Genomic DNA, 10207 nt, shown 5'->3' on the forward strand with positions numbered 1-10207 from the left:
TAGGGTTGCCATTAGAATTGTAAAAATTTATATTCTAAGCCTCAAAGTCTTAAAGCATAGTTATAATGATTAACATTGATTTTAATAATATTTTGATTAACAAACCTATTAACTATAAATCAATAATCAGTAATCAATAATCAATTTCACATCAATTATTTTTCCTTTCCTCTCTTGTGAGATAAAAATCCATGAAGCTATATTACCACAATTTAATTATTGTAAAGAAGCAAGGCAAAACATAAATAGGTGGAATGTTAGTTCAAATTAATTTTCTGAAACAAGCAAAACATTCACTGGGATAAAGGTTGAATTATTAATATAATCCCTACCTCCAAGAACAATAGATCATCCATCAATTAGAACTTAAAGAGACGTAGAAATCAATTTCATTAACCCAGTTGGTCTTCCTTTTGAAAGCAATTTTTCTCATTCTTTTTATGTATTTTATTTCTAATTTTCATTCATTCTTTATCTCCCCTTTCCTTTTTCCTCCTCTCCTCTTCTCACTTCTCTCTTCTCTTCTCTTCTCTTCTCTTCTCTTCTCTTCTCTTCTCTTCTCTTCTCTTCTCTTCTCTTCTCTTGTCTCTCTCTCCTTCAAGATCTATTGAAGGAAACCTCTAGAATATACTTTTCCCTATGCCCAACATTTCTATAAGAGTTTTAACATGAAAGATGGCAAGTTGTATCAAATAAATCACAAAAAAGTTTCCTCTTTTTTTAAAATGCTCATATAACAATATTGGGAAAAGGGTTCATTATTTCATCCTTAAAGGAGTTGTACAGTTTTCAAAATGGGCTATTTTTATTGGCATTGAAAAATCTATTGGAGGAAGAAAAAGGGGAGTAGACTTCTTCCTTTAGCTACGTGTCTGTGAACAAACTTTTTCCTGACCTATTATTCAACATTATATTGATGAATCTGTTTTTACATTGTCACTCTTTGGAAACCTACTCTCTTGCACCAGTCATCTACATTCTGTTGCCACGAGTTTTGCGTTTTTGAAAAACAAAAGTACATTATATTACATTATCCCCTAGGTTTTTTTTTTTAATTCTCTACTCTAAATCCTATTGACTCAAGAGGGAACTCAAATTGTCACATAATGAGCAATTTATCATGTTTACTAACCATGAAAGTCTTCTGTGGAAGCAGGTTTTTAGTTTTAGAAAATAAGATTTCTTCTTAAAAAATTGTTTCTCCATATATTCATGATTGCATTTTTCATGTCTTTATTCTTTAGTGTATATATGAAAGGATTGAGCATGGGAGCAATGATGGTATAAAAAAGAGCAAACACTTTATCCTCTTTGAAAGTGGTGGCTGGTCTAATATAAATGAAGAGCACAGGTCCAAAGAACAAGACTACAACAGTGATATGAGAACCACATGTAGAAAGAGCTTTCTGGTGACTCTCAGAAGAGTGTCCACGAAGACTATATAATATCATAATGTATGAACCCATAACCACAATAAAAACCACCAAAGCAACCATCCCTGAACTGACAACCACCAGGAGTCCCTCTCTTTGAGTATCAATGCAGGCAAGTTCCAATAACGGATATACATCACAGAAGTAATGATTTATCTCATTGGGACCACAGAAGGGCAATAACATGAGGAGGACAGACTGAGAAAATGAATGCAGAATTGCCCAAACAAAGGCAACTATGACCATTATATTGCACCTCTTCCTGCTCATAATTACCTGGTAATGTAGAGGTTTGCAGATGGCCACATACCGGTCATAGGCCATCCCTGTGAGGACAAAGATTTCTATGGCCCCAAATAAGTGAATTGTAAAAACTTGGATTAAGCAGTTGTTGTAGGAAATTCTCTTCTTTTCAACCAACAAATCACTGATGAGCTTTGGTGTCACTGTGGAGGTGTAACAAACATCCACAAGGGATAAGTAAGCCAAAAAATAGTACATGGGTTGGTCAATGAGCTTACTGCCCAGAATAGATATCATGATTATCAAGTTACCCATTAGAAGAACCACATAGCAAAATAAGAATAGGATAAAACACAAAATTTGAACCTTATTATTCTGAGAAAGTCCTAAGAGAACAAATTCAGTGATGTTATTCCTATATTTCATTGTTCATCATGAAGAATGGCCAGTGGAGTAACCTGTTAGGATATAAAAAATAAGTAAATACAGGAAACACTGATTAATGACTACATTAATGAGTTACATAATAACTCATTCACAGGATTTGGAGAGATGCAAAAATATTTCAATAACTTAAAAAATGAAATTTCAGCATATAGTAGAAGTATTGACCAAATATTATTTTTCTGTTCTTTTGTAACAAGTAGAACTGATGTCCATTTTTAATGTTAGTAAATTATCATATTTGACAGGGACATTTCAGATCATTTTCCTATCATCTACTAGAACAAGAATCATCTGTGCTATATATATATTATATATATAATATATATCAGGAAACCATGAACAGGAAGAGGTAAAATATAATGGTTTTAGCAGCCTTTGGTTGACATATATATACATACATACATATACATATATATATTATATATATATATAATTAAGGCTTATCTCACAATATTTTGAATATCTCCAGGTATTAGGACCTCAGGACCTCCCAAGTTAGAATAAATTCTGAATTTTAAATTGACATTCAATTCAGAAAAAATTAATAAATTATTTAATCTATATTAAACTATTTCTCACAACTCAAGATACTCTCTTCCTTATAGAGGAAACAAAATATTTTACAAGCATATTACAGACATAACAAATTAGTTAAAAAATAGAAATGTATTAATGCAATGGAATAATAATAAATATAATATAAAATATTTAGATATAAATAACTCATTTGTCTTTAGTTTTTTGAAGTTTCCATACTTTTTCTCTAAACATCAGCCTCATGATTATCAGATTATAATAAGTCTTGTAAACCTCATGTTTGAGGAAACTGAGGCTAAGAAAACTTAAGAGTATGTATTTTGATTAAGCCATTGATCAATTTCAGAACCAGAATTTAAACCAATATGTGTGTAAACTTCATTACTTTTTCTATTATATTATACTGACATGTAAAGTAAGTAGTACAAATGTTACTGCCCCCATTTTTCTATTTATTACTTATTATTTAATTGCCTGGTTGTTTTGTATTTTACCAATACATATTTAATATTTAAACCATAGGGGAAATGAATTTGAAAGTGGCTAAGTAGCTTAAAAGGTATACATTTCTCTAAGGGTTCTGTCCTGGGCCCTCTTCACCTCTCCAATATTACTTCACTTGGTGTTCCTAAAAGTGGTTATGGATTTAATTAGCATTTCTATGCTTATGATTCTTAAATTTACATAACCTACTCCAAACTTTTTGTTAACCTCCAATCTTGTATATCCAATTTTCTATCAGAAATCTTAAATTGAATCTCCAATAGACAACTTAAACTAAACATATATAAAATACCACTCATCTTTTTTCTTTCCTAATACTTATCCCCCATACCCACATACCACTTTCTGATTTATATAAAAGGCAGCACCATCCTCCCAGTGCCTCAAACTTGCTAGCTCAAAGTCCTCCTGGCCTTCTTACTATCTCTCACTTCCTATATGCTATCTATTGCCAAGGCTGTTAATTTCATCGTTGCAACATCTCTTGTACATAGTCCTTCTCACCCCTGACACTTCTAGCACTCTGATGTATGACTTCATCATTTCCCACTTGTACTATTATAATTGTATGTATAAATACATAGACATACAATTATAATATGCATTTATAGTATTAGATTATACAAAGTATATTATAATAGTATAATAAGTAATGGGTCTTCCTAACTCAAGATTCTTTCCATGCCAATTCACTCATTCTCCTTTCAAACATCAAAGTAGTCTTCCTAAAGAAAAGATCCAGTATGCTGCTTCTCTATTCAATGACCTCAAATTCTATTGTCTCCTGCATCAAATTTAATATCTCTATCTATCTATCTATCTATCTATCTATCTATCTATCTATCTATCTATCTATCTATCTATCTATCTATCTATCCTGCTTGGCTTTCAAAGACCTTCTCACCTTTCTAATCTTTTTTGTTCCTTACTCCTTTCAACTTTGATCCAATAATATTGATTTCCTTCCTCTTCCATGAACAACACTTCATCACTTGGGTATAGATATTTCCCCTAGTTGACCTTCACCCTTTTTCATTCTGCCTACTGACATTTGTCTTCCTTTTTGTATCAAAGGAAATTCCATCTTTTCCTATTTCTCATAATTCTAGTGTTTTTCCTCTATTAATTATAATCAGGGGTATTACTAGGCTAAAATGAAATGATAGATATAAAGAAAATTGCAAAAATTAAAATGTTGTCCATGTAATTTGTTCGTAAATCATCATTCTCATTATTATTCTTATTATTCTTGGTAATCAATCCTGTGGTAATGATTATGTTGCCTTAGCCATCTACTGAGCTCCTACTGAAATATAGCATTTTTATATAGCAATAAAAGGGTGTGTGGGTAAATATATAAAATTCTGGCTCTTGAGAACATATTTTAAAAGCATACCCATGCAGTTTTCAGTGTAATCAGCATTATCAATCCTTTCTTAAATCTAGAAAATCAACAAAATAATACATCAGATGCTGAATTGTAATAATTTCTTGTTTCTAATATATGCATGTTCCCAAGGAATATCTAGTAATTTGACTTTTTTCAAACTGGTTAAATCTAGATCCATACATTCCTAAATTTTCCTACCCTCCAGTCAATTATACTCCTCATTCTCTTTCACCACACACATTCAAGCACTTGCTAATTATTGATATTCCTTCCTCTGCAGTCTTTTCTATCTCTCTCTTCTTTAATCAGATAGTCAAAACTACGGTTCAATCCCTAATAATCTACAATGCTGACTATTTTAATATTTTCCTAACTGACCTCCCTGGATCAAGACTTTTCCTCTTCTCTCTCCTATATATTCTCCAATAAATAGATTTCCTAAAACAGGTTTGACTATATGCAACTGCCTATAATCAAGAAAGCTAGGTGGTATAATGAATAAAGTACCAGAGCTGGAATCAAACAATTACTATATCTTTGTCAATAAAATCCCAAATGGAGTCATAAAGAATCAAATCTGACTGAAAATGACTGAACAACAACTTCCAAATCCAATGGCTTCTCATTTTATTTTATATGAGGGATATTCACTTCTAATTAATTTTGTATATTTTGCTACCTATCCACAACCTCAGTTTTATTACATCATTCCCCTCTCAGTACACTGTAATCAAATCAAAATTTTTGATGTAATACTTTTTTATTCTCCATTTCTCAACTATACATGACTTTTGTCTTCAATGCTGAACAACATGCACATGTTCCTGAGCTCTAATCCTCAGAATCCTGCTTTACTTTAAAAAAAATTATTTTTTAAAAACCTTTACCTTCCATTTTAGAATCAATACTGCGTTTTAAGGCAGAAGAGCAGTAAGGACTAGGTAATGGGAGTTTAGTGACTTGCCCAGGGTCAGACCTTTCATCTCTAGGTCTAGTTCTCAATTCACTGAGCCACATAGCTGCCCCCTTAATTTTATTTTTTTTTATGTTTATCCTTTTCAAATATATTTTGATATCCTAGTATGTCTCATAAATATGCAATAGCAACTTTTAAAGTACAAAAGGCAAAATACATATATGCAGAGAGATGCCATTTCTTGAAGGAAATAATCAGATTTGATTTTAGAAAAAATAAAAGCTTGTGACAGATATAAAATTTGAAATACTACTTAAATTATTGTTTCCATATTTATTGTTCTAAAGTTTTCTATGATATTTGGGACTCTGGTTCCTGAAAAGGCATTATATAACATTTACAGTTAAAATATAAAGGCAGGGAAATCTTGGTGGTTCAGTGGATAGAGAACCAGACCTGGAGACAAGAGTTACTAGGTTCAAATCTGGTCTCAGACACTCCCTAGCTATAAGAACCTACACAAGTCACTTAACCCCACTTGTCTAACTCTTACTGTTCTTCTTTGGAACCCATATTTAGGATTTATTCTAAGAAAGAAGGGAAAAGTTTTAAAAAAAGGAAGAGCTCAAGTAAGACAATTTCTGGAAGTAGCTTTAAATAGAAATCAACCTTTCTTGGATTTAGGCAAATCAGAAAAACTGATAACTTTGCTGTCAAAGCTGTACTGGTGTAGAATGAAAACTATATTCTCAATATTTGTTTTAGGATTTGCTCTTCAAATTATAATTTTAGTATTTACAACATTAAGAAATTAGCCTTACCTAATAAAAAGGATGTATTTTCAAACACTGAATATAAAATTCTTTAAAGGATAAAAAGTAGAGTATACATTACCATCAATACTTGTTTCATGATTAATTAAAAGCTTAATTATTATTTTTTACTCCTAAATTCTCTTAAAGTATTTTCTTCAACATAAGGCATTCTGATCCCTGGGAGTTACTATTGCTTTACCTCCCTGCCATCATAATATGTATGTATCCATAATATTTATAGGTGTGTATGTGTATGCACACATATATACATACATATATATAACACAGAATCAGTAATTAATAAATACTTTCTGATAGATCACAGTTTACAATCATAGATTTAGAGTTGAAAAAGGATTTTAGAGGTTTTCTAACCTGATCATCTAACTATAAGAAAAATAATTAAAATCAGAGTGTATGTGATCTTTTTTAAGGATACACAGTTGCTAAGGACAAAATGGAGAATTTGAATCCAGATGCTCTCTTTCCTAAACATTTATTCTGTATTGAACTACTTTGTGGGAATTCTAAAATATCAGAGTGGGATTGATTGGAGGACTCAGACATCTGTTGCCAAAATTCAGCTAATTCTACCTAGCTTAGTTTTACTTTTTTAACTTACTTGATCAGCTTTTTATTCATCATCAATATATGTTGATGCTAACTCCATGACAGCTCACGGAGAACATAAAGCCTAAGGAAAGAGGAGAAAAATGGAATTCTTCATTTCTTTCTATGGGATGACTCACAAGATTTTAAATTCCTGGGTACCATGCTCTGAAGGGTAATGTAGGAACAATTTAACAATTCTTCCAATTTGGGGAAGATAACTATGCAAGGTCACATCAATTCCTTATCCCTTGGATTTGAGCCCTGGAGTCTTCAGACTTTTAGACTGTACTTTCCTCTCCCATACTACACTTTTCTTGATGTACTTTTGCCTTCAGCACTGTTTTGTCTACTTTTGGGGTATTAGAAGACTGTAACTGTATGTGATTCAAGTAATAGTGTCAAAAAAGAATACTTCATCAAATCTTCTGCATTGAAAATATGATAAATATATTGGTCAGACTACTGGACATTCTAGAAGAATTGATGAAATTTGTTGGGGTTTTTAAGGATTAGATGACTATAATAGTTAAAGTCTGTCTAGGAAATCCTCCCAAATTCTCAATGTCTTAAATTAATGGAACTTACTTTTTTGATATACAGAACAAGTCACAAATATGGGAGGTGCAGAGAAAGGAGGGTAAGACAGAGGAAGTAGCATAGATATAGAATGAAAAAGAAAGAGTATGGAAAATGGGGAAATGATAAGAGAAAAAGAATGTGACATGATTAATGAGTAAAATGACCTTTTATGTGAATAACTTGCCATCTCTGAGCCTCAGAATCCTCAAGTAAAAAATAGGCGACTTGCATCATGGAATCTCTAAACTTCAATTTTGAGGTCTCATACAATCCTAGGCAAAGTAGAGAGAGTTAAAAATAGTGAAGAAAAAAAATTCCTATTTTGAAAACTTATGCTACAAAAATATATAATATATATTTTCAACTATCTTTCTCTGACTCCAAATTATATTTCTTCAATAATCCTTTCCCTCTGCATCAGAATGTAGAGCTAACAAGGATGGAGATCAGTGTAGATCTGTCCATCTGTACCTGTATCCCAGAAGGAATTTTGTCGGAGATCATAGTACTTTCCTCGGAGATGACTCAGTGATGTTAAGTTGAAATTTAGTGAAAGTTTCCTTCATCTAAGAGTCATATTTTATATTACTAATTTTTAGTTATATTACTCATATTTAGAGGCAAACAGATTTTGACCATGTTCCACTGTGCCTCTTAGAAGGAATTGCATTTATAAGGAGTAAGTCTCTGTGGAGAATTGTCTAAAATGAGTGAAGCACAGCATTAAAAGCATCTGGGGAGTTGGAGACCTCTTTGCTGTGTGAACGGTATGTTTTGACAGTACTGTTTTGAAATCAGTTTCAAGTTTTCATATAGTATGTAAGTTTTTAAAAGGAATTTGAGCAAACAAACAAAAAAGACAAAAATAGCTCACCTAATTTCCCTGCTTTATATGTGAAGAAACTGGGCACAGGGATAGAAAAGGATTTACCAGTGTCAAATACATTATTTTCTGAGTAAGAGGCAGTACTTCAAATTAGAGTTATCTAATAAAAAAAAAATCCAGTTATCTCTCTAATACCCCAACACTGGCTGTTATACATTGGGTAATCATATTTTCTCCTGCTTGATTCCTATAAAGTGAAATGACTACTTTCCCTGAGATATGACCAAAGTCATACTATGATGAGTTTTGGTATAAAAAGGACTCTATTTATGCTTAATTGATAATAGCAAGAGCAGTTTTTTAAAGCCCTACTATGTGTCAGGCAAACCAGTTGGAAATAGAAATAAATAAAAAAGCAAGGTTATTTAAAAGTTAGTCATGTGTTTTAATATATTATTGTTATGATTACTGTTCCTACTTTAAACAAAGTATTTAAATTTTAAAGAATCAAAAGAATTGCCTATGATAAAAACCCTTGATTTTAAAGATATGAATACTGGAACTTGGTGGGCTGAGACACATGACTGTGAATGGCTACAGCACAGTGGTTATCTTCATCCATCATTTTAAAGAGGACCAATGGCATCATGGGATGATATCTTGATTTGAACACAAATTGGATATAGGTGAGAGAGAGAGATATATAAAATCTCACTCTCTTCCAGAGTTATTAAAGTCCCATGGCTAGACGAAAATCATGATGGCTCGTCATGACCTGTGATACAGTAGATTACGTTGGCATCTTTGATACCTGACCAAGCTCTAGCACTCCTACCTGGTTCAGTCACTTTCATAGTTTTCAGAACAAATTGTTCCCATTCATCTATTCTGCCAGGAAAAGTTTTCACATGCTTGAGATATTCCTTTTTTAAAAGAATAAATTAGTCAACCAAACTTATTAAGAACCTACTATGTGTCAAGCACTATACTAAGCAATGGACATATAAAGCAGTCAAAATAGTCCTTATTTTCTAATAGATTACAACAAATGTTATTAATAATAATATATTATTATGAGCATATGGAAATTTTATATTAAGGTAAGGAAATGAAGAAAAAATTCCCAATTGAGGATTGCTGTAAAATATTTAAACTCTTTTCCTGAAATATATATAGTATATATATATTTATATGTGCATATATATGTATATACACATATATAAAACCAGCCATGAGCACACGGCAAACAGCATATGTCACAATTTTAAGTTTAATCTGCTTTATCAGTTTTTTCATCTCTTTTTTAGCTAAAATATTCTTACATATTTATTCTATTTATGGTTAGTTTATGAGTTTTCTCTCACTATTCTCATAGGACATAAGAGGTGGTATAAAATACCAATAATTAATGTAGGTTTATTTCATATATTGCTGCTTCACTAAACATTCTTAGTTTCAACTAATTTTAGTTGAATCTCAGGGATTCTATAACTATGTCTATGTATGTGTATGTGTATGTGTGTGTGTATATGTATATATATATATGTATAGTATTGTCAGCAAACAATCTTGTTTTATTACCTCTTTGCTGAATATCATTTCTTCAATTTCTTTTTCTTCTCTTATTGCTACTGCTAGCATTTCTAGCACAGTATTAAATAATATTGAATTTAACTAATTGTTTTTAAGTTGTAAATGCTCACACTGAAAATGAAACAATAATTTCTTGTGGTTTGAATACACCTCTATTTCCAAATTTTATGTTAACGTAGGACAAGTCACTTTCAAGTATCAATGGGAACATTTATAAAAAGCTTAAAATAACAAAAAAATTAAGTGTTTAAATAGTCTAAAAATTTTGGGTGAGAAGGGAACATTCTGCCTACCAGACCCCATACTTGTAAG

At 31.5% G+C, this 10207-nt stretch overlaps 1 protein-coding gene across 1 annotated transcript; it reads right to left on the reverse strand.

Moving 5' to 3' along the window:
* Positions 1–1166: 1166 nt before the first annotated feature.
* Positions 1167–2102, reverse strand: LOC100020713 (olfactory receptor 4P4-like). Its single transcript, XM_056803777.1, has one exon. The coding sequence runs from the start codon at positions 2100–2102 to the stop codon at positions 1167–1169; it is 936 nt and encodes a 311-aa protein (XP_056659755.1).
* Positions 2103–10207: the final 8105 nt, after the last annotated feature.

Source organism: Monodelphis domestica, chromosome 6 (assembly GCF_027887165.1).
Source record: "Monodelphis domestica isolate mMonDom1 chromosome 6, mMonDom1.pri, whole genome shotgun sequence".
Taxonomy (NCBI): domain Eukaryota; kingdom Metazoa; phylum Chordata; class Mammalia; order Didelphimorphia; family Didelphidae; genus Monodelphis; species Monodelphis domestica.